The sequence below is a fragment of the Silene latifolia genome, chromosome Y (assembly GCF_048544455.1).
Source record: "Silene latifolia isolate original U9 population chromosome Y, ASM4854445v1, whole genome shotgun sequence".
Lineage (NCBI taxonomy): Eukaryota > Viridiplantae > Streptophyta > Magnoliopsida > Caryophyllales > Caryophyllaceae > Silene > Silene latifolia.
In genome coordinates this window covers 67,421,480-67,447,282 of record NC_133538.1, presented here as the reverse complement: position 1 = coordinate 67,447,282, position 25,803 = coordinate 67,421,480, and the positions used below count along the sequence as shown (strand labels likewise).

At 38.2% G+C, this 25,803-nt stretch overlaps 1 protein-coding gene across 1 annotated transcript; it reads right to left on the bottom strand.

Annotated features, from left to right (window-relative positions):
* Positions 1 to 909: 909 nt before the first annotated feature.
* On the bottom strand, positions 910 to 1,440 carry LOC141628262 (uncharacterized). Its single transcript, XM_074441426.1, has one exon. The coding sequence runs from the start codon at positions 1,438 to 1,440 to the stop codon at positions 910 to 912; it is 531 nt and encodes a 176-aa protein (XP_074297527.1).
* Between the last annotated feature and the right edge of the window lie 24,363 nt (positions 1,441 to 25,803).

Here is a 25,803-nt window from a genome sequence, read left to right as displayed (position 1 = left end):
GTAGATTGCCCCTGCATTCCTTAGACCGAATGGTATGGCAGTGTAACTATATATGCCTCGGTCAGTAATGAATGCAGTACTCTCCTGGTCAGCAGGGTACATCTTCATCTGGTTAAATCCACTGGAAGCATCCATGAATGTGAGCATCTCATGTCCTGCCATTGCATCTACCATAGCATCAATATGTGGAAGCGGGAACAGATCAGTAGGGCAGGCTTTGTTCTGGTCAGTGTAATCTACACAAACTCTCCATTTGCCATTCTTTTCCTGTACGACCACTACGTTTCCCAACCATTCAGGGTACATCACTTCCCTAATCATGCCCATGTCCCGGAGTTTGTCTACTTCTTTATTGATAATGATATTTCTTTCTGGTGCAAACTTTCGTCGTATCTGCTGTACAGGCTTGAAAGATGTGTCAATATTGAGCATATGAGTAATAATATCAGCACTAATTCCACTCATATCAAAATGAGACCAAGCAAAATAGGAAGATTTACTCTTAAGAAAGTTTACTAATTCGGGCCTGACTGAATCAGGGGCGTCAGAGCCAACTAGGACATACCTGCCACGATACTCAGGTTTGAGGATTGCCTGATCTGTTTCCATCTTGGGTGGTGCTACATATGTGCTCCTAACAGGGTACGGTAATTGCCATGCGGGGGACTTACCTGCCTTGGATGGCTTTAGGGCTTTGGTATAGCATTCCTGGGCTGACATATGCTCACCTTTCATGGTTACCACTCCCTAGTCTGTTTGAATATTGATACACTGATGATAAGTAGAGGGGACAACCTTGACATTGTGGATCCAGGGTCTGCCCAGAATGACATTATAGGAGGATAGACTGTCTAAAACTCCAAATCTTTCATAAGATGCAACGCCTTCAGCATAGGTAGGGAGATAGATTTATCCCAATATATTATTTGTCTCACCGCTGAACCCTACCAAGACACTGGATTTATGGGTGATTTGGTCCTCGTTGATCTTCATGGCTTTGAGAACGTCTTGCATTATCAAGTTCACTGAGTTGCCTTCGTCTACCAAGATTCTCCTTACATTGGCAGTTCCAACTTCCATGAAGATCACCTGGCCATCATGATGTAGGTCAGCGATGCCCACCAGATCACAGTCACTGAATGTGATTGGTGGTATGTTGCCAGGCTTGCATGATGACTTAGTTTGACGAGTCCTAGCTATTTTATTTGCTGCTGAACTGGTCAGGCTCAAAATTTCTGACCCGCCATTTATGAATTTTACTTCATAGAGTAGAGGTGGTGGTGGGAAATTGCGTTCCTGCTTTTGCTCCTGATTGATTTTACTGGGGTCTTCATTCATACCTATGATTTTGATCAGATCTTTGAGGTATCCTGCCTTTAACAGGTAGGCTATTTCTTTCCAGGGAATAAAGCAATCCTCCGTTGTATGCCCTATATCCATATGAAATTCACACCATTTGGTATGGTCCTTCCTTGGATTCGAGTTGTCTGACCTTTACGGCCACCTGACAACTGGTCCCATGTTATCCAGTCGCTAGATCAAGCCTGCAATGTCAACACAGAAGTTATTTTCAGAGATAGGTGCATGAACTTTAGCCTTACCATGCTGTTCTTGCGCTAGCTTGACTTCTAACTGATCAAGCCTGGTATATGGGCCATTCCTGTAGTTATTGTCCCTGCTGGCGCTTCTCCTATTTGGCTTATCATAGTCTTTTACATTGCATGGTCCTTCAAATTTGTAATTCTTGTCTTCCTCTACCCTGATATAGGCAAGCATCTTTGCCTGGACATCTTCGAAAGAATGACAGGGATACTTGGTCAGCTCACCATAGAGATCACTATTAGGTAGTAATCCCTGTCTGAATGCTTCCACTACTGTTCCAACGTCACACCTGCGAATTGATACTTTCTCCTTGTTAAATCTGGCAAGGAAGGTTCTTAGGGTCTCATCTGATTTCTGGGTAATCCTGCACAGGTCATTGGAACGCTTCTCCAACTCTCTGCTACTTGTTAACTGTTGGTTGAATGTGTTGATCAAGTCAGCAAAGAATCTGATACTTCTATTTGGCAGGTTGATATACCAGTGCAGTGTAGGACCGGTCAGAGTGGTTCTAAATCCTTTGCACATGCAAACCTGCCTAAACTCGCTTGGAATAGATGCAGCCAACATTTTTTGCTTGTAGAAGGCCACATGGCTTTGTGGATCTAAGGTCCTATCATAAGTCCATATGGATGGAATCACAAATTTCTTAGGAAGATCCACTTTAGCTATCCCGTCTATAAAAGGCGAGTCAGCATAGCTTTCACGGGCAACTTTCTCCATGCTAGCATGAACTCTAGGTATTTTCTCGAATTTTTCAATAAGTTTTGTAATTTCCAGGACTACTGCCATAATTATAGTCGTTATTGACTCTTCAGGTTTATCATCTTTGGGAGTGTCATCATCAACGTTGATCATGTTTTTGGTACCACTTGGACTCCTAAAACTTGAGAAATAAAAGTTTTGTAATTTCCTGGTTGGATTTTGGACCCTGATCCCTTAGATTTCTCTATTTTTTGTTTAAAGGCTGACTCAGACTCTTTGAATTGCAAGATTTCAGCCTCTGATTGAGCCATCTCTTTCAGGCTCTCCATCCCCGCTACTTTTTATAGTGCAGTAGCCAATTGTTCTTCCATGGTTGGTTGAGACATTCTCTTGCTAGTTTCTTTATTTTTTTGGATTTTTTGTGAAAAAAGAAATAAAAGATATTAATGAGTTAGATGCCCCACGGTGGACGCCAATTGTTTTGGGTGGATTCTGCGCAAGGCTGAATCAGGTCAGGGTAGAGTTTATCGCAGGGTTAACTAGCTTGACTACCTTGGCTAAGACGACAGGGTAGGATAAATATATATAATAGTAAATCAAATAAAGTAAATAAGTTGGACAACATATTTTGTACGTGGAAAACCCTAAAATTGAGAAAAAATCACGGGCACCAAGCCAGGAGAGGTTTCACTATATATTTGGAGAATAGTAACGTAAATGGGCACAATATAGAATAATTTATCTAAGTATTGTATTTATGTCGCTTGTAAGGTCATCGAATATGTCTTGAAAAGATCCTCGATACTCCTTATATAGTAATCTTCTCTAGGCATCATAATCTCCACTCTTTATGGCGTAATATTCCTCCTTAATGACGCCATTAATTGCTCCTTGATTACTCTTTATTACCCGAATAAATGCTTTGTCTTTATGATAGAATCTTCTCCTTAATTGTCCTATAATTAGTGTAATAATGGTGAATTATTCTCCATAATTATCTTTGACTTGGTCAAATAATATCTTCTTATTTGACCGTTGCTCTCTCCTGCCCGGTGCGAGTCTTGAAATACCCTGACGTTTCTGTCCTGATCGTAAGGTCAAGGTAGAAATGTATCCTGAACATAGTATGGATACATCAGACCCAACACTGTTGTTTCGTATTTGCATATGATTTTGGTTTTGGATTTTTGGCTTTTGCTTATTATGTGTCATCGTAATGCCGAAATTTCGACTGTCGTTGTTTTTCTTTTGGCTTCAGGTGAGTTTTTGGGGTCTGTTATGCCCATTGGTCTTGAGTGAAGGGGGGTGGAGGAGGATCTTGTGAGAATCTTAGGGTCTTTGGCTCAGTCATGGCACTTAGTACCTCGGGGCGAGCTCTCGAGGTATTTGTGGAGGACGTTGTTGAGGGGGAGCCTGTTGTTGATGTTGTTGAGCCTGTTTGTGTGGAGGGAGCTGTAGAGGCTCGGGAGGAGCCTAGGGTAGTTGCTGGTGTTGAAGGGACTCAGGCGAAGTCCACGACTTGTTCTTTCGCGAGGAGGGTCACCACCCGGAGGAGAGCTCCTCGGGTCTCCATGTAGGAGCTTTAGAGAGTCATGCAGGTTGTTGAGAGTGGTCCTCTCCGCACCGTGCAGTCTCGCGGTGCCAAGAGACGAAGGGTTGAGAGAGAGGCGAATGACGCTTTTATTAGGGAGTTTGAGAGTAGACGAGTTTGGGTTCGACGAGGGTTGAACCTGCGTGCGGCGCCTGCATTGGTCGCGGGTTGGGACGGTAGCCACTTGCTTCTGCGGCTTGAGACTTACATCTCCTACCGTGCACACGAGGGCCTGGTGAGTTTGCCATTTGTTGGGCTTTGTCTTTTTTTTTTTTTGAGCCTGAATAGGCATTCTGATCCTGTTTGATTTTTAATTTCAGGATTTTGTTATGGGTTTCTATGACATCCTGCGAGCAGGCTCAAGGGCATTGATAGAGAGGTCGGCCATGGGCTTGCTAGTAGCTGCTTGGCGGGAGACTCACGGGTCTCAGTACGCCAAATATGGCAATCAATAAGGAGCGTATCACAATGGTTTAATGCATTTAATAACGACACTTAGATTACCGTTTTCCAAATATTGGCGGAAACCTAGACCGCGCTAATAGGAATTACGGTTTCCCTCAAAAACTGTTGTTATTATAATTTGACAACGACTGATTAACCAACCGTTGTCAAAAGATTTGAACGGTTTCCAAAAACTCGTTATAGAATCACTGTTATCAACGATTGTTAGAAAACCGTTACACGTTTAAGATATCGGCATTTCGAAAACCGTTACTAAATTAACACCAGCAACGGTTTTTGTTACCCGTTGTTATGTTATTGCTACGGATCTTTTGTAACCGTTATTATTGTCTATTATGAGATAACGGTGTTTCAATTCAACTGTTGTCAGTATTTGATTAGATTTTTCAATTTGATTATTGCAATCAAAACTGAACTTTAATATATATTCAATTTGACCAATAATATTCAATTTGACCAAAATAATTCTATAAATACGTCTTCATAATGTTTTAGGTCAAATTCTAAATTATAAAACATTTACTCTCTAATTTCTTTCTAAATATCTCTCAAACAAAATATGGCTGGTGAGCTACAATCACGTTGTCGTTACACAGAGCCTTTTACTTGCATTCTCCATAATCTCCCGGTTCATTATGGTGTGAATCGAAAGGGTTTAAACCGTAAGTTTGGGTGGTTAACCGAAATGCTTCATAACTCCGGTTTCACCGCGGTTAAAAAGTGTACCTTGTGTTTATAAAAAAAAAAGGTTTTGTAGGCTTCACTTTTATCGTGTTTGACGAAGCCAACTGCCATGATAGTTTTCGTCAGGCAAGAAAATTAGGGGCTAGATTTGCGGGGAAGATGCGGGGAAAGAGGACTTCTATTCGGATGATAAACAACAAGGCCCTTATCTATGCGTTGCGACCCATCTTGATCATCATCTGCTGAAACATTGCAGGAAGCATCACATTCTTGCCACTGTGCCTATGTTATGGGAAAGAGAGGCCATTCCACCTGCGCTTCCCAGTGATAATGAATGGCCGATCTACGACTTGATCTATACCGAAATTCATAATGAGTATTGTTAGGCCCAAATTAGCCTGGTCTGATTGTAACCTAGCCTGGCCTTATTTGGCTGATTGGGGCAACCAAAGTCCGGGCAAGTACAGTTATTATTTGACAGGAGAAGAACACCAGAGGATAAATAAGATGTTAAGGTCCAGGAAGAAAAGCCTAATAATGATATTAAAGTAGCTTGATGGAACTCTCTAGCAAGACGGCTGATCAGCAAGCAAGCAAGACAGTTATACACATGCCCTATTATCACGGAAGACCTAGTCCAACTCTAAGAATAGTATGTTTCCACGTACCAGATCATGCAAAGGAATATAAGCCGAAGTTTGTTGAAGAAAACTGGGTCAAGCGGATAAATAGGAAATGTGCCCTATTTTCTAGCTAACAACTGAAAACGGTCAAGAAGAACGTTGGGTGGCATCCAACATTAATTTTTAAAGAGTGTAAATAGCATTATTTAACATTTGTAAAGGATACACATTATTCTCATTATTCTCTACTGAATACTCATACTTACATACAAGATTTGTAATCGGCTTATCAAAGAAATACAATAACACTACCTATATTCAATCTCCATCTATAATTCTTCTATAATCTTATCCCTAATTTGCAGAACTAGATACCCTAATAACTTTATAATCAAGCCGGATCCTTTCAGGGAAAGTCCTGCTAAAACAATTGGCGCCCACCGTGGGGCATCTAGTTCATTAATCAAAAAATTCCTTTTACCATTCTTCATTTAATATTTACATACAAAAATGGTAGAACTCACCCCTGAACAACAATTGGCGGCTGCCTTGGCTAAAATCAAAGAGTTGGAGACAATTCAACAAAAAGGCAGCCCAAGCGTTTGAAATCGTAGGTCAAGGAATCGAGTCTAACTCAAGAAGAAATTGGAAAATCAAAGGGCTTCGTGCTCCAAGACCAGATTCGAACCAGGAACCCCATTCTCATCCATTATCAAAAACATTGTCTTTTCCAATTTTGGAACTCCAGAGAAGGATACCCTATCCGGCACTCAAATCATCCCCAATGACGAAACAAACAAAACTGAAGCAGCAATAATGATGGCTGTGATTCAAGAAATTACAAAAATCCACAACAAAATAGAAAATATACCTGGTGTGCCAGACCCTGTGGCTGAAGTAGAAGTTAACATCTTCGCTGATTCACCCTTTGCAGATGAGATTGCAAAAAATGTATCTCCCCAAGAAATTTACCGTCCCATCCATGAGAACTTATGATGGAACGTCTGATTCACAAAATCACGTTGTCATATTCAAACAAAAGATGTTGGCTGCCTCAATACCCAGTGAACTCAAGCAGGTCTGCATGTGTAAAGGCTTTGGTACAACCCCCGACCGAGCAAAGATTACAATGGTTCATCAATCTCCCAAATGGAAGTATCAAGAATTTTGCAGAATTGGTCAATGCCTTTAATCAACAATTCGCGAGCACCAGAGACATGGCCAAGAGACCCAGTATCCTGTTCAGGGTAAAGCAACTTCCTGAAGAATCTCTCAAAGAATTCCTGGCAAGATTTGTCAAAGAGAAGGTAGCCATTCCCAGGTGTGACGAAGAAACAAAGAGAAAGCCTTCAGTGCAAGGAGTCCCGCTGACAAATGACATCTATGCGGACTTAACCAAAAAAGCCTACGCAATCTTTTCCACTTTCTCGCCTATCGCCTTGGAACATGTCGATTGGAGGAAGATCTCAACTTCGAACAAATTCGTCCCGAGAGGAAAGCAAGGCTATGGACACACTAACAGAAAAGCTCCTACCGAAAGGAGGCAATCCCGGATCAAGACCCTATTCCAAGCCCGAACGATCCAAGTCAACATGGCACAAGAACACAAAGGTAACCTTTCTAACCTACCAACTATTCCCGAATATAACTTCTCTATAAATACTGCAGATTAATCAAACGCCCGGAGAGCTTGGGGACACGGTCAGATGGCCCAAAAAATCCGACAACCCCAGGAAAGATCCAACGAGATGGTGTGAATTCCACCAGACATAGGGCACACCACGAAGAATGCATCCAACTCAGGAAACAAGTAGCATACCTCCTAAAGAAAGGTTATCTGAAGGACTTAATCCAGCAGCCAAAGAACAAAGATGAAGGACAAAACAAGAGAGATTCAGGGAACGACAGAGATCCTCCTCCTCCTCCTCCCCCCATCTATGAAGTCAAGTTCATAAATGGAGGATCAGAAATCTGTGGTCTGACAAGCTCGGCTGCCAAAAGAATATCCAGGGAGTCTAGACTTCAACCCCTTCTTAGATCTAAGTCATTTCCTGCTATTACTTTTGATGACTTAGACTTGCAGGGAATATCAGATCAGCACCAGGACAGCTTGGTAATTACCATGCAAATTGGAACAGCTAAGGTGTCAAGAATTCTGATAGATGGGGGCAGTTCAATTAATTTGGTGATGCTTGACGTCCTCAAAGCTATGAAGATAGATGAAGAGAAGATCATCAAGAAATCCAGCGTCCTGGTTGGGTTCAGTGGGGAAACAAAGAACACCCTGGGAGAAATTAGCCTGCCAACCTATATGGAAGGCGTGGCTTCATATGAAAGATTCGGGGTAATGGATTGCCTATCCTCATACAATATAATCCTAGGCAGACCATGGATCCACAACGTCAAAGCAATCCCATCAACATACCATCAATGTGTGAAAATACCAACCGAATGGGGGATAACCACCATCAGGGCAGAACAAAGGACGGCTCAAGAATGCTACACCCAGGTTTTGAAACCCTCAAAGTCAGGTAAGTCCCTTGCATAGCAATTAAAGTCACCTGTCAGGAAAGAATATATTGCACAATCACAGATGTAAACAGGAGAGGTCATCCTAGACCCAGAATTCCCTGACAGGAAGGTACTTGTAGGGTCAGATGCACCAGACTCGGTAAGACCCAATGTGGTCAGCTTTCTCAAAACTAAAATGTCCAGTTTTGCTTGGTCACATTTTGATATGACTGGTATAAATGCTGATATTATAACCCATAAGTTAAATATTGACAAATTCTTTAAGCCTGTACAGCCAAAAAGAAGAAAATTTGCTACAGAGAGGCATGAAATCATCAACCAAGAAGTTGACAAGCTATTGGACATGGGAATGATCAGGGAAGTAATGTACCTTGACTGGCTTGCAAATGTAGTAGTCGTCCAAAAGAAAAACAACAAATGGAGAGTCTGTGTGGACTACACTGACCTAAACAAGGCCTGCCTCAAAAATCCATTTCCCCTGCCACACATAGATGCAATGGTGGATGCCACTGCAGGCCACGAGATGTTAACATTCATGGATGCCTCCAGTGGATTCAACCAAATAAAGATGCACCCTGCAGATCAGGAAAGTACAGCTTTCATCACTGAAAGAGGAATATACAGTTATACTGCTATGCCCTTTGGATTAAAGAATGCACGTGCAACCTATCAAAGGTTAGTCAACATGATGTTCAAAGATCAAATTGGAAATACCATGGAAGTCTATATAGAAGACATGGTAGTTAAGTCAAAAATGGCAGAAGACCACGTCAAAGACCTGGAAGTAGCCTTCTAAATACTGGAGAAATTCAATATGAAGGAAAATCCACAGAAGTGCCATTTTGGAGTCTCAGCAGGCAAGTTCCTGGGCTATATGGTGACAAAAAGAGGGGTAGAAGCCAGCCCCGAGTAGATAAAAGCCATCCTGGAGCTGGAACCACCTAAGACAGTGAAAGACATACAAAAGCTGACAGGGAGGATAGCAGCCCTGAACAGATTCATTTCAAGATCATCAGAAAGGTGCAAATCATTCTATAATCTGCTAAGGAAAAACAAGGACTTTCAATGGACCCCTGATCATCAGGCTGCCTTTGAAGATCTGAAAACATATCTATCCTCTCCTCCCTTGTTGGCAAAACCAGTCAAAGATGAACCCCTGACAAGATATCTCGATCCACAGAAATCTTTGTCGGTGCGATCCTGGTCAAAGAAGCGAGACGGACAAAGAACACCACATTTTATTACGTAAGTAAAAGTCTACTGGATGCAGAAATCAGGTATGGCCTACTTGAAAAATACGTTTTAGCTTTAATTATGAGTTGCACAAAGGTAAGACCTTACTTTGAAAGCCACCCAATAATAGTCAGAACCAATCTTCCTATCAAGGCTGTACTTAGGACACCAGAATTGTCCGGACGAATGTGATAATGGTCAGTCCAGCTAAGCACATACAACATAACATTTGAACCAAGGATAGCAATTAAGTCACAAGCACTAGCAGACTTTGTGGCTGATTTTAGTCCAGCCCTAGAACCTGACTTAATAAAAGAAGTAAATAGACTGACCAACGACTAAACAGACCTAGAATGGACCCTATTTGTCGATGGTGCAGCCAACATGAGGGGCACACGCCTGGGGGTAGTACTAAAATCGCCACAGGGGGATAAGATAGTACAAGCTATAAGCTGTGCAGTTGAAGCTACCAACAATGAGGCAGAATATGAAGCCCTAATAGCTGGATTAAAGGTATGTATTGACCTTGGTGTACAAAACCTAAAGGTACGTACTGATTCCCTTCTTATTTCAAACCAAGTAAATGATGTTTTATTTGGAAGTTGTCCAAAATTTAAAATCAAAATTCTGCAATTTTAATATTGACCAAATTCCCAGGAACTTGAATACCCAGGCCGATGCCTTAGCCGGCCTAGGATCGAACTTCAGTCCCCTTGACTTTGACAAAATACCCATCGTACATTTATTAGAATCTGCAATAAATAAGCAAGATGAAAGTTTCCCAATATATGTTGCCAATTCTTGGACAAAACCTTACTACGATTGGCTACAACAGGGAATCCTTCCCCTAAATAAGCAAGATGCCAGGGCACTAAAAATAAAAGCTACTTCATATACTATTATTAACAACGTACTTTTTAAGAAATCGCAGGCAGGACCATACCTTAGATGCCTGGAACCACAAGAAGCTGAACAGTTACTATCAGAAATCCATGGAGGATACTGTGGAAATCATAAGGGCGGAAGGAGCCTGGCAAGCAAGGTACTCAGAACAGGATATTATTGGCCCACTTTGAGGGCCGATTGCCTGGAATTCAGCTCTAAATGCGAGGCTTGCCAGATTCACGGACCATATATCCACTTGCCATCTGAGGAACTATATTCTATATCCGCACCCTGGCCATTTAGGAAGTGGGGCATGGAAATAGTAGGGAAACTACCTCAAGCACCCGGGCAAAAAATTTATATGCTAGCAATGACTGACTACTTCTCCAAGTGGATAGAAGCTGATTCATACAGGCAAGTCAAAGAAAAGGATGTCATAACTTTCATCAGACACAACATCATATGTAGATATGGCATCCCCTATAAAATATTATGCGACAATGGCACGCAATTCGTAGGAAAAAGAATAGCAGCCTTCTGTGCTCAATGGAATATCAACCTGGTAACCTCTACACCAGGATATCGAAAAGCTAACGGCCAGGCAGAATCTAGTAACAAATTAATAATCAGTTGCATAAAGAAGAAGCTAGAAAGAAGGAATGGTAGATGGGCTGAAGAGCTCCCCTTGGTCATCTGGGCTGACAGAACCACGCCTAAAACATCCACAGGCCAAACCCCCTACTCCTTTGTCTATGGATGTGAAGCAGTAATCCCAGCTGAGGTCGACATTCCATCAGCCAGATGCAGCCTGAATACGATAACAAGCAATATACCTCTAATGGAGGATAACCTGGACTTGACGGAAGAGCTAAGAGATGCAGCCAACATTAGATTGGCAGCATATCAGCAAAGAGTTGTAAAAAGCTACAACAAGACCGTCAAAGATAGAGTATTCAGGGTAGGAGACCTTGTCCTGAGAAAAGTCTTTCAAAACACAAAAGAGAAGAATGCTGGCAAATTGGCCCCAACCTGGGAAGGTCCCTACCTGATTGACTCAATAATCGGCCAGGGAGCTTATAGATTACAAACCCTGGATGGCGAAATGATCCCAAGAGCTTGGAATATTTCACAATTAAAACTATTTCACATATAAAATATATCTCCCTGTCCAGGTATAATTTTTATCTTAACATTTCTTGCCTGGCCTGATATGAAAAAGAATGTATGATACTTGCCATTATATGAATAAATGCCTTATATAATTTCTTTCCATTATGTGCCCAAGTACTTGTAAATATTCTCATATTTCCTTTTACCGAGTAGAATCTTCAATATTTGTTTTACATACTGCACTTTACATAAAAAAAATCTTAAAGATTGGGGGCCACCCCACTGATATCCAACTGATACCCAACTTTCAGTTGCAAAAACAGTCCTTAAAATATTGAGCTCAATTTAATATACAAATATGGAAAATCTTTTCCTGGCTTGTATAACATAGATGGGTCATAAGCCCTCCAGACAGGCAGGGGACATAAGCCCTCCAGACAGGCAACAACCTTACACATAATACAATGAATCGCGGATCCGGCCAGAAAAATCGCCCGATCCGGTCGAATAATCGCCGATCCAAAGACACATCCAACACTACAAATGTAACTTATCAAAACGCAAAAAGAAACCAACAAATACCAAATATTTATTCAAAAACGAAACAAAATATTCATCCAAAAAAGCTAGCCTTACCACATACCTAATAATTATCCATACCAGGAACACCCCCCCTGGATGGGGCAAAATATACCTAATAAATATTCAATCCATGAACATCCCCCCTGGATGGGCCAAAACGAAAAGGAAAAACAAAAATCTAAGCAGGCTTCGAACCTGTAACCGACTCACAACCATCCACCATTTCCTGATCACCAGATTTCTCCTTGGAAGGAGGAGAATCCACTTCTTCTTCTTGACCCATATTGGCCAAATCAGGATATTGAGTGTCCGTAGTCGTCTCATCCCGATCCGAATCCCAATTAGCCCTTGTCGATTCGGATCCCACATAGCATCAACCCACCTTTCCCAAAGAAATACTTGAGCGGCGTCGGAAGCCGCGCCTCCACTAGCTCCTTTTCAAAGACCGAGCTCTTCATTTTTCCTCACTGATCTGCATTGCACGCTTCTCGGCAACCGGCTCTTCCTTGATCTTGACTCTTCCCTTACAGCCTCCAACTCTTGCCTGACAACCTTCTCAGCGTTTTTTGCAGCCACCTCACAAACCAAAGTAGCCCTGGATGCCTCTCTAGCCGACCCCAGCTGAGATTGAAGTACAACCTCATTACCCCTGGATGTGTGCAGCTCACGATTAACTTTATCTAATTTCTCCTCCAAGCTAGAAACCCTAGCCTGGGCATCCCTGAGCTGACAAGCAATATCCAAACCGGCATCCAATCCCTACAAGAAACAAAAGAAAGTCAATCAGCCAAATATAAAGCAACACAAAAAACACATAACAGTTAAAATATCCCTTTACAACTAACCTCCTTAGCTTGAGAAGCAAGCTCAGCAGCCTTTGTCACAAGAGAAGACAAGATAGAAACCACTTTAGTATAAGACTCAAGGGTATTAGCAGATAAAAGCGGCGCTCATACTAGCGGAGAAAATTCATTTATCGTGCCCGGGAAGCATCCATATCGTCCATCCTAGCAGACACTTGCCTGACACTCCTGATTGGTTGAGCTTAAATAGGCTCTTTCTCTCTCCCTTCCTCTTCAGTAATAACATCTTCCCTCCTCCTTTTGGAAGCCTAAACAACCTCCGGTGATACTAGCCTGGGTGGATCCTGGGGAGGCTGGACATCAAAAACTAAAATGTCAAGTGTCTTATCACTCGCACTAACCTCCTAGCTCTTGGACTGCTTCAAAGAATCCTAGCCACTTGACCTTTAAATCTTTTGCGATAAAGTGGCCAACCTAGCGAAGACCCGAATACGCATATATAAAGAATTTACATAAATATCAGAAGAAAAGCGATAAGAAGACAACAATTGACATAAAGACATATAGAAGACATACAGGAAAGAGCAGTGGAGCTAGGCTTGCCTTTGGGTACTTTGACCACACTCAGCTTGGTCTTCATATACCGGGGCAATAAATCCCTGCCTAGACTGGCAGGCCAAGCCCTCTCTTCCTCTGGAATAGAAAGAAAAGCCTCTATCTTTGAAACACCATCCTCGTCAAGAGGGTCGAAGTTCCAATCTGGAGCTGCAAATATTACCAAAAAATTCACAGGTAAAAATTAAATATCCTAATTTCGTTTAATATAAATTGCAAATTAAGAATACAAGAAACCTACCACTCTCCAAAGGAGGATATCTCAAATAATCAAAGCCTGGCCCCAGGCTCTCAGTCCGAATAAACAGGAAGGTCTTCGCCCAGCTTTTATCATCTCCAGAGTTCAGGTTAGTAATTAATGGAGACAATTTTGACTTAATTCTCAAATTAAAACGACCAGTAGAAGGATTTTTCATATGATATACTGCCTTGATATCATTAATAGTAATTACAAGACTATGCTTAGCACATAAATTTTCAATAGAATGGACAAGTTTCCAAACCATTGGCATGATTTGGAAAGGTGATACTTCCATAGCACGAATAGTATCAATCATTAAAGGAGTAAAAGGTAACTTACAACCTGCTTTGAACGCCCATTCATAAATACAAAACCAACCAGGTGACACCCAATTGGCTCGATCGACAAGACTCAGGAATCCAAACCTCAGCCGAATCAGGAATTAATTTTTTCTCCCTTAAAACCCTATCATAGTTCGTTTTCAATAAGTTTTCTTCAGGGAAATAAGGATCCAGAGATTGAAGAGCAGAAAAAATAGAGTCTTGATATTTAAAGGCTATAGCACGAGCAGGAGGATCAATTTCAAGCACCTCTTCCTCATGGATATCTTTGGGTTCGAGCTCGTGCGCTTTCGGGAAGCGGGACGCTTTTTTGCTCCCATATCCTTCGATGTTTTGTTTATAATGATGAATTTTATGAGAAATTATAAGTTAGCAAACTGGAATTCCTGGGAAATAGGGGAGAATTCTAGAGAAAACTTAGCAAGAAAAGTGGAAGAAATTTGGTGAAAAATAAACTCATCACAAATACCGTATTTATAGAGGAGGAGCAACGGTGCAAAAACCCTAGAAAATGCAAAATCACAAGATGACATCATACAGTTAGCCGTTGCAGTGTTTAACGGTCACTAGAAGTCTAAGAGTCCTTGAATAAATCTGATTCATTTCATTTGTTTAGCCCGGTAAATTGACATCTCGCCCCTGGCCTGATCTAGCACGGGTAAAATGTCAAGGGGCAATTGTTAGGCCCAAATTAGCCTGCTCTGATTGTAACCTAGCCTGGCCTTATTAGGCTGATTGGGGCAACCAAAGTCCGGGCAAGTACAGTTATTATTTGACAGGAGAAGAACACCAGAGGATAAATAAGCTGTTAAGGTCCAGGAAGAAAAGCCTGATAATGATATTAAAGTAGCTTGATGGAACTCTCCAGCAAGACGCCTGATCAGCAAGCAAGCAAGACAGTTATACACATGCCCTATTATCACGGAAGACCTAGTCCAACTCTAAGAATAGTATGTTTCCACGTACCAGATCATGTAAAGGAATATAAGCCGAAGTTTGTTGAAGAAGACTGGGTCAAGCGGATAAATAGGAAATGTGCCCTGTTTTCTAGCTAACAACTGAAAACGGTCAAGAAGAACGTTGGGTGGCATCCAACGTTAATTTTTGAAGAGTATAAATAGCATTATTTAACATTTGTAAAGGATACACATTATTCTATTTATTCTCTACTTAATACTCATACTTACATACAAGATTTGTAATCGGCTTATCAAAGAAATACAATAGCACTACCTATATTTAATCTCCATCTATAATTCTTCTATAATCTTATCCCTAATTTGCAGAACTAGATACCCTAATTACTTTATAATCAAGCCGAATCCTTTCAGGGAAAGCCCTGCTAAAACAAGTATCCTAATACTTCATCAGATTCTAATAATTAAGTCTTTAATTATTATCTAGCATTGTAAGTTGTATTTGGATTATGATGGTGGTTTGAATTAAAGTTTAATTATTTATGTTTTTTGTTACATTTTTTTGTTACCCCATCCTCTGGAATTCAGAGACAATATCAACACAAAAATATCAAACTTTTATTATAATGACTTAGGTTTTTAGGAGCATATTAAAATATCAAGCTAAAGAAAATAAATCGCGTAAAACAAGCGTTGAAAAACGTGAAAAAAGCCAATGTGTAGTGTGGAGTTGAATGGAGGGAGTATGTTTTTTGTTACCCCATCCTCTGGAATTCAGAGACAATATCAACATATATGTCTCTTTCACCTTCAGCCCAATCCACACAGTCGTTTTCCCATTGCAACGGCACTGTCCCCTGCTCGGCAATGCGACCTTGGTGGTGCAGAATCGAAAGTAGTAGGAGATGGTCAGATTCATTCGCAACCCATAAATATGGGCCTACCCATTGTTCATCCTGATCAAACTAGAGTCTCGAAGAGTCATTGTTATAGAATGCCCGCTCAAGTTTGCGAGCCTGACAAAAGCATTCCCGCTCCTCACCCCCGCCAAACTCGATGGGGGCACACCATCCGAAGCCATGATGCCCATCATTGTCCGGGTAGATAGTTTGAACCAAATTCAATCCGGCTAACCGAATCAAACCTATTAACCAGTCAAGGCTATACGAGAGTATAACCTTTCTATGCCCGTCCTCTATATACGGGATATTGTGAATGATGCACGTAAAGGGTTTAGCGTACATAAATCTACTTGGGGGTCCTACAAGAGGTTCATATAATGCTTCATCATCATCATCAACGGATGAATAATATGAACCACTGTAATTTGATGAACCTGACGACATAATCAATGTGAAAAATTAATGAAGGACTTAACAAGTTAAGAATCTGAAAGTGCAAACTATACAAGTTAAGATTGTGAAAATTATAATTCTACTTATAATAAGTTTGGGTTGTATTGGAAACGGTATAATAAGATAGTAAGAATTGGAAACTTAACAAGTTAAGAATTGAAAAGTGGAAACGGTAAAAGCTAAACAAGAATCGGTCAAATTACTTAACAAGAAACACAACGGTTATCAAAAAACCATTGTCCAATTAGTAAAAACACAACGATCCAATTACTTAACAATACTAATGCATGCCTTGTAATTTTTACTTTTTATGATTCAAAGTTGCATTATTGCGTGTTTGACCATATGTATAACATCAAATGATAACGGTTCTTTGTTAAGCCGTTATCATATTTCACATATCAACAACGGTTGGACAGAATCCGTTTTAAAAAAAATTGTTTAATTATCTGTGATTTTCTAGTGTTTGTGATTTGACTAATGCATGCCCCGTAATTTTTACTTTTTTCTGATTCAAAGTTGCGGTATTGATTCTTTGACCGTTTGTATAACACATAAAGATAACGGTTCTTTGTTAAGCCATTATCATATTTCATATATCAGCAACGGTTTTTTGTAAAACCGTTGTCATATTACACCAATAAACAATGGTTTTTGTTATAACCGTTTTAAATACAGATCCAAAACTGAAAATCTTGTGGTTTTACCAATGCATGCACTATTATTATTGGTTGGTTGACCATTATTCACCTCATGCATGCATGCACAATTAATACAAGTTTGAATGTAACGTATGGATGAAATTAGTCCAATTAATTATAGCTTTATTATACTATAAATAGCATCACATTTCAAGTATTAATAAGAATCACTTTATTATTACTAACCTTTCTACTTCACTTTTTAAATAATCTTCATCATCCGCAGTCGCATCTCCTCAGCAATCGATAACCCGCTATGTCAACCCGATTACGTGCATAATTCACAATTTCCCAGTCATACGCGATGCTGCTAGGAAGCCAGCTTCTAAGTCTCTTATCCCATTAAGGGACATCCTCATTGAGAATAGGTTTTCAAATGTTAGGGCAATCTACCCGGCTTGGAATTCTAGTCGTGGGTTTCTTGGATATGCTCTGATCGTGTTTCGAGGGGATGGTCTTGACGATTTTCGCCAAACAAAATAACTCGCTGCAAGGTATGCATCATGTGACCATCAAAGGAGCAAAAGTGACTATTATAGCGACCACCCTAGGGATCGTTATGTTCACGCTGGGCCTCACTTATGGGTTACCACCGCTGAGGACGCTCATCTGATGAGAAGAATCATTCCGTACAATTTTATTAATGTACCCAAATCATGGGAAGACGAAGAAGTGTCTCATTTTGGTCCCCGTCTTGATGCCGATGTAGTACGCATGATTTATAATCATGTTTATCCTTAGTACCCACCTCCTAGTCAACCTCCTGTTAGGGTGTTTGATTAATGTACTAATTAGTTAGCTGTTTGTTTTTGTGTTTTTTTTTTTACTTTTTATTGTGTTTCCTTTTTTCCCCCTTGTTGTACTGTTTTTTTTACGCTATTGTATAATATGCTCATTTTAATATATTGTTCTACTCTTTATTACATGAAAGTGCTTATTAACATAGATTTTAAATAACTTGCGAACAGACAAATGAATGAAACAATAACATATAATATAATGACTTCGGTAGTGCAAAAAAACCGTGTTCGTTCATAAACACCTCTAAAAATAAATGGAAATTGGAAGATATTAATAAGATAATTACAAAGGTTCTTATAAGAACCGTGTTAAACTATGCAATTGCTAAATAGCATTATTTTAAATAACCTTCTTTCTTTCTTTCTTTCTTTATTTCTTCAGTTTTCTCTCTATCTCTCTCTCTATCTCTCTCTCTCTCTCTCTCTCTCTCTCTCTCTCTCTCTCTCTCTCTCTCTCTCTCTCTCTTCTCTCTCTCTCTCTCTCTCTCTCTCTCTCTCTCATTACTCAAATTATGTTAAGTGGTAGCTCTTATTCTTCCTCTATTTCAACATGGACATGTAATTGCTCAGTTCCAGCAGCATTGCGGACTGCTTGGACTTTGAAAAATCCGGGAATAAAGTTTCTTACATGCAAATTCTATAATCCCGAGACTAAAATGCGTGGATGCAATTACTTAAAGTGGGTTGATGAATCAATGACTGAGTGGCAGAGGAAGGTTATAAACAGGTTAGTGAATGAGAAAAAGAGCATGGATATCGAGATTACTCAAGTGAGAAGTATACTATATCAATTTGAAGAATCGAAGCGGGGAAATGAAAGTGAAATATTGAAGGCAAAAGAAGAATGCAAGAAGTTAAGAATGGATATCGTAGAACTCAAAAATAATGAGGCATGGCTTAAGTTAATCGTAAAATTTCTTCTTCTAATTGTTATTGACCTAGTTTATTATGTATGGTGGTAGTTTGTACTCTTTATGTGTAAACTTGTAATCCTTTAGATTAATGGAAATAAGCAATATTTTCTAAGAAACATATTATAATTAGCTGACATATACCAAATGATGCTTTATTTCTTGGCGGTAAAATAAAACATAATGAAATATAAAATAAAACGGTTATACCCAAACCGTTGTTAAGGACGTATACAGTTATAACGGTTCAGTCCGTTGTTATGAATATAAAAATGATGTATTATTTCTTGGCGGTAAAATCAAACAACATGAAAATATTACAGACAACATGAAAATATGACTCATTGTAAATCGTACGAATCAATTACGGTTTCAAACAAAATCGTAGTTTTTTGGAAACAAAATATAACGGTTTTTCTTATACCGTGCTGATTACTTTCCAATAAACAAGGTCTTGTAAGAAGTGTTGTATTATTCACACATATATACTCTGAGCTTCCCCCCCCCCCCACATAATATTCTCAAATATTGAGCTTCCCCTCTACTACCAACCTACCTATCGTCGTCGCAGTCATCGTCATCGTCATCATCGCCATTGCCGCCGCCAGATCAATTCGGATTCTCCTCTTTAAAGAAGTAATAAACCCTCCTCTCGGTAGATTTGGTTGTTCTTATAAGTATGCATTGTTATTATTTGTTTATTAATTTCTGCTTTAGATATGGTCCAAAAGCGCAAAAGAAACGATAGAAATATGTCAGGTGACGACTCAGCTGATGAGAATAATTTGCAACAGACTTCAGGTCGAATGCGCCACAGGATTTCCCTAGAAGCAACAAATTCAAAGATACCTAATCCTTTACAATGGGATAAAGATACGGGGCAGCCATATGGTGAGTATGCCGGGTATTTTGCGAGTTGGATTGGTTGTTGTGTAAGACAACATGTGCCTCTCGGTACACCGCGTATCTGTGACTGAGTCAAATACGGAATACCATGCTAATAAACAGAATAAAGGTATGTATATACAATAATAAATGTTTTAGTTGAAATTAAGTTACTACTTGATATGTCTATTAGTCGAAACACTTGTACCAACTATGCTCATCATATATGCAGTTAGCTTACGTTGTCCCCGAAAAGTATGATAAGTACCTAAAAAAATAGAGACAGGGGAAGCCCTCAGTTCTTGGAAGTTAAAGATGGCTGAGAACCACTTGTTCAACAAGGAAAGAGGGGAGATGAACAAGAACCCACCAACAAATAAGTATCCGTATGTCAGTCAAGACCATTGGGATAACTATATCGCTTATAGGCAGTCTGACAAGTTTAAGGTAACTTAATAATAATAAGTAAATAAGTATACTTAGTTTAGTGTTTGGTCATGCTTACATTTCTTGATAAATTTTATTTGATGAAGACTATGAGTGAGAGGAACAAGGCGATCATTTCAAAGAAAAAGACCGTCTTTTACGGCTCCCGTGGTGGTTATAGATTGATTAAGAAGAAACTTATAAGTACTACATAATTCTTATAGTATTAGACTATTAGGTGTTTTAGTCGGATGTTATATATGTTCATCGTAATCATACATATTTTGAGAGGATATCAATGTGATGAATGAATTGTAGGCAAAGCTTGGAAAATTCAGTTGTCACAATGCTTGGGTGGAAGGTCACACTCCTAAGAATGGAAAGACGTAAACTAAATATGATAAGGACATCAAAGAGAAAATTGTAAGTTTGAATAAATATGTCACTCCTACCATTGGTAGTCGGAGTTATATAATTGTGTTGCTTAATGGTTTTATGTGTATGTAGAGTATCTGTGAGAAGGAGGTAGAGGAAGGAAAATGGAAGCCTGAAGGACGTGATGACATTCTTGCTAGGGCAATCAGCAAAGCAGAGCATCCAGGTCGTGTGAGAGGGGTATCGACGCATGTTGGTATCTGTATGTATTTTGGGAAAACTACTCGAAGTGGTGATGATTCCAAGAAGGTAATCTATAAATACTGTATTTGAACCAACGTAATTTATAACTATATATGCTAACATTAATCCTACTACACAGCTACATAAAATAGCCAGGTTGATGATGAGAATGTTGGAAACTGGGGGAAAAGCCATCAGAAAAAGAGTTGGATATGGTTCAAGAGGTCATAAAGGAAGCAGATGAGGAGAAGAAGGAGATGCAGGAGAAGCAGGAGGAGGAGGAGGAGGAGGAGGAGGAGGAGGAAAAAGAGGTAATAATATTTATGTCTTATATATATACAATGTGATATGATTTGGAAAATCATTACTTGTTATATGGACAAGTGTTAATGTACAGAAGGAAGCCGTTAAGGACATGGCAAGGGAGAAGGAAATGGCATAGGAGACGTAGGTGGGAGCCGAGGATCGATATCAGGCAGTTGAAGAGGAAAAGGAAGCCAGTAAGGCCGTTACACAGGAAGAGATTGAGGTAGTTGATGATCAGACGTTCTGCTCTACACCGAAAAAGGTAATAGCTGCTAGTTTATAATTATTCATCTCAGTACACGTTTTTTTACTTATATAATTTATTAAAGGTAGTGAATTTATGTGTACTAATTGATTAAAGCTGTTGTGAAGGGCGATTGGAAGGTGCCATGTCGCCTGTTCTATTTACAGGGGAAACAGAAAGTTGCTGTTGCCAGGGGATACGTGTTCACTTATGACCGTCTTCATCAATTTAAGGTTCATAGTATAGCCCTTCGTCACAATTGCAGTAAAGTGGAAGTGTCCCTGTTGGAATATGTGTCCTCCGACAATAATGCGATCACAACTATCGATCATGATGATCATATGTTTAAGCCTCATTTTAAAGAATACAATTGGGAAGTAATATTTTACTGTCAACTGGTCCACACATATCGGTAATGATTGGCTGATTAGAGTTTGACATTACTGTCGTGCGACGGTGGTGATCAGTTGTTCCCCTTAGGTCATACCTAAAGGGTAACACTCTGAATTGATTATTTTAATTGATCGTATGACAATACGAGTTGATTAAATTACTTAAAATTGACGGACGATTGTGGAAGTAATATTTACGTATCTCATTATAATTTGATTAAATAAGATACGGTCTAAGTGATCGAATTGTTTTATTACTTAGATGAAATTATTGTTTAAGAAAACAATTGCATTTGAATGAATAATTTATTATAAATACAAGATGTTGTGATTTATAATTGGTAAAATATTTTGGTACAAGTAATTATGAATTACTAAGTCAATTTTGTATATGACGTATTTTTATTAATGCGTTGATTTTTAATATGTTAAAAATACATAACAATTTTACATGACATGCATGTGACATGTGACAATTTGACAAATTGACAAAGATAAAATGGAATCCATTTTATCTTAATATGGACCGAAATATGGGTGATTTAGGCTAAATATTGTGTTAATTAATCCTTGAGTGGAAAGCATAATCATTTACCTAAACCTAGCCATACATACCTAATGGTTATTGTGAAGAGCACTTTGATCATGCATTGGCCATCACCACCTCCCCCTTCTACCCGGTTTTTTATAGAGAAAAGCCATGGGTTTTTCCTCTATGATTGACCGTATACACTACTAAAAAGATTAGTGTATTATTCATTCTCACATCCATCTAAAATAAGAGTTTTAGAGAGGTAAAAACTTCTTCTTATTTTCTCCCTTCTCTTAGCCGAAATATTAAGAGAACAAAATAATATTTTGGTCAATTTTATTCCAAATTAATATTGTTCTAGTAATAATAATATTAATTTTATTAAGTAGTTACCTTGGGTATTATTCCTTGGGAGGGATTCTCTACTTGAATCCTTGTTCATCCATTTTAGGAAGCTCAAGAACAAGTGAGTAGGAGAACTCACTTGTGCCCAAATAATCCGAAATCTTCAATGTAAGATGATGATTTCTTCCTTATTCTTATTATTGTTTGCATGCATAAGATCAATATTTAATTTTATGATTAAATTAAATCATCACATATATGAATATGTATAGTAATGAGATATAGATTTCTAACAAGCGGTATCATGAGCCTTAGGTTGTTTGCATGCAAATCGGTTATAGTTTTTCCGAGTTATACGATTAATATATAAAACTAATAAATTTGTGTTATTATGATATATCATGGAAAAAAAAAATTTGCATGTTAAAGTTTCTGGTCCTAAAATGTATTTAGGATATTTTGGTTAATTTATGGATTTTTATTGTTCATCTAATAAAATAATGGCATTAAAAATGAGATTTTAGGATAAAAATTTCATTTTCGGACTAAAATTAGCTAAACTTCGATTTTTCCAGTGCTTTTAGGATATGTTTTCACATATATTATTTTTAGACGACCTGTAATTTCTCAGATTGTTTTGAGTTTTTATGCTCGAAATATGGATTTTTCATGATAAAAATCGAATTTAAATGAAAAATAGGTTAATATGAGTTAAATTTTGAATCTAGTCATATAAATTTAGTATGTTGTCCCATGAAATTTTACAAGATGTGTGTAAAATAATAGGCTATAATGAAGTCCTTATGCATGATTTATGAATTTTTGATGAAAAATAGCATAAATAGTGACTTTAATTAGTGAATAATTGCTAAAACATACTTCATGACTAAGGAAAAACCTCACATGTTGCATTTTATTACCTATTTTAGATCTAAAATTGAAAAGTTGATAAATATAATTTTTCTCATGTTTTTATGATTATATTTGATAAATCCGATAAACCGCAACATTGTTTTTCCCGATAAATTTCGAAATTTTTAACCTAAGTTTTTGAACATTATGAGTGTCATGGTATTTTTCCATAATGTTCATGAGTTTAAATTTCAAATTTCAAATTTATTTGAAATTTTTATTATTTTTTTGGAGTTTATAGCATTTTATTGTAATTTTGGGTCCATTAATGAAAATTTTTAAGAAATATAAGTTAATTGTAGTCAAATAGTTAGTGGAGACTAATTTTGAGTCCTAAGTTGGTTAGAGTAATTAACTTGTGCATAAATATGATTTTATGTAATTCATTGTGATTTTAAAAGGCTGAATCACTCAAATCCGTAAAAACTGTTTAATATACGATATTGGCTCCTTAAAGGCGATTTAGCATAAAATTGGGCATGTTCATACATATTATAATTCTGCATTTTATTTATGATTGTCGTAATTTTATTTTATGTAATTTTTTAATTACCCAAAATGTATGGGAATATCGATTCGGTTGTTATTTATTGTGATCTCGTATCACTGTTTTGTAATTTAATAGATTTATTTTATTTTAATTACGAATGTATAATATGAAATTATGTAATTTGTTATGTAATTTATTTATTTCGGAGTTCCTTGAAGACGGTGTCACTCAAAAAGGCGATACATAAAGACGGTGTTACGTCGAGATGCGTGACCAAAACCGACGTTCAAGGGACCAATGGAGTTGGTTTCCGAATATGTAATAGTTAATTATATTTTCTATTTTAGGAAGGCCATACTAGGATTTTATTTATGCTTTGCATTTTATTTATATGTTGCATGGATCGCTAAATCGCCATAACTAAAACATGCATTGTCATCATAATCGAGTTTATCGACCGTGTCAATTAGAATTATTGTAGTTCACTTCTTTAGTTCAGTTAAAACGTGATAGATAATAAATTGACATGACCTCTCGCTAAAATAAACAATTGAGACTTAGCCTTACCAAAAAGTAGAAACCATGAAAACCTATTTCGCGAGGGAGTGCACTCGGCCACCCCGGGGTACAAACCTTGTTACGTAGGAGAAGTGGGTGATAAATGTCTATCCACCGAATTCATGATGATGACGGTTTCATCGGCTACCCCGTGCCCAAGTTAATGTGAATTTGGATCATGGACACATTTATTCGAAATTTGGATTGACCTCAACGGAAGTATTCGTGACCGTAGTCGCATGTGTTCCGGGCTATAGATAAACATTAGAGTAATTTTATCGACGAAGAGTTCTAAAACTAGAATCGATTAAAAGGTTAATCCACCGAGTTATATTGATAAGGGTTTCATCGGCTACGTCGTGCCTAAGTTGATATGAATTTGAGTCTTGGAATCATTTATCTAGTTGGGTAGAGGTCACTAGATAAATGCAATAAAACTTGTTTAAATTAATTTTACGAGTCTTATTATTTTGAAAACAACAAATGTTTTATTCCTTCTATAGTTTGTTTTGTAGACCGCTTCTATTTCTCATAACAAATGGCCACTCCATGTTGGAATATGTGTCCTCCGACAATAATGCGATCACAACTGTTGATCATGATGATCACATGTTTAAATCTCATTTTAAAGAATACAATTGGGAAGTAATATTTTACTGTCAACTGGTCCACACATATCGGGAATGATTGGCTGACTAGAGTTTGACATTACTGTCGTGCGACGGTGGTGATCAGTTGATCCCCTTAGGTCATACCTAAAGGATAATACTCTTAATTGATCATTTAATTGATCGTATAACGATACGGGTTAATTAAATTACTTAAAATTGACGGACGATTTTGGAAGTAATATTTACGTATCTCATTATAATCTGATTTAATAAGATACGGTCTAAGTGATCGAATTGTTTTATTACTTAGATGAAATAATTGTTTAAGGAAACAATTGCATTTGAATGAATAATTTATTATAAATACAAGATGTTGTGATTTATAATTGATAAAATATTTTGGTACAAGTGATTATGAATTACTAAGTCAATTTTGTATATGACGTATTTTTATTAATGCGTTGATTTTTAATATGTTAAAAATACATAACAATTTTACATGACATGTCACATGTAATAAATTGACAAATTGACAAAGATAAAATGGAATCCATTTTATCTCTATATGGACCGAAATATTGGGGTGGTATTATCAATATATTATGTTAATTGAGTTAGTGGAAAACATGATCATTTTTCCTAAAGCTAGCCATGCAAACCTAGTGCCTCTTGTGAAGAGCACCAAGCTCATGCATTGGCCATTTTCCACCCCTCCTACCCGGTTTCCCTTGTAAAAAGGGCAAGGGTCTTTTGCTCTTTTTGGCTAATATTCACTACATGCAAAGTGTGTG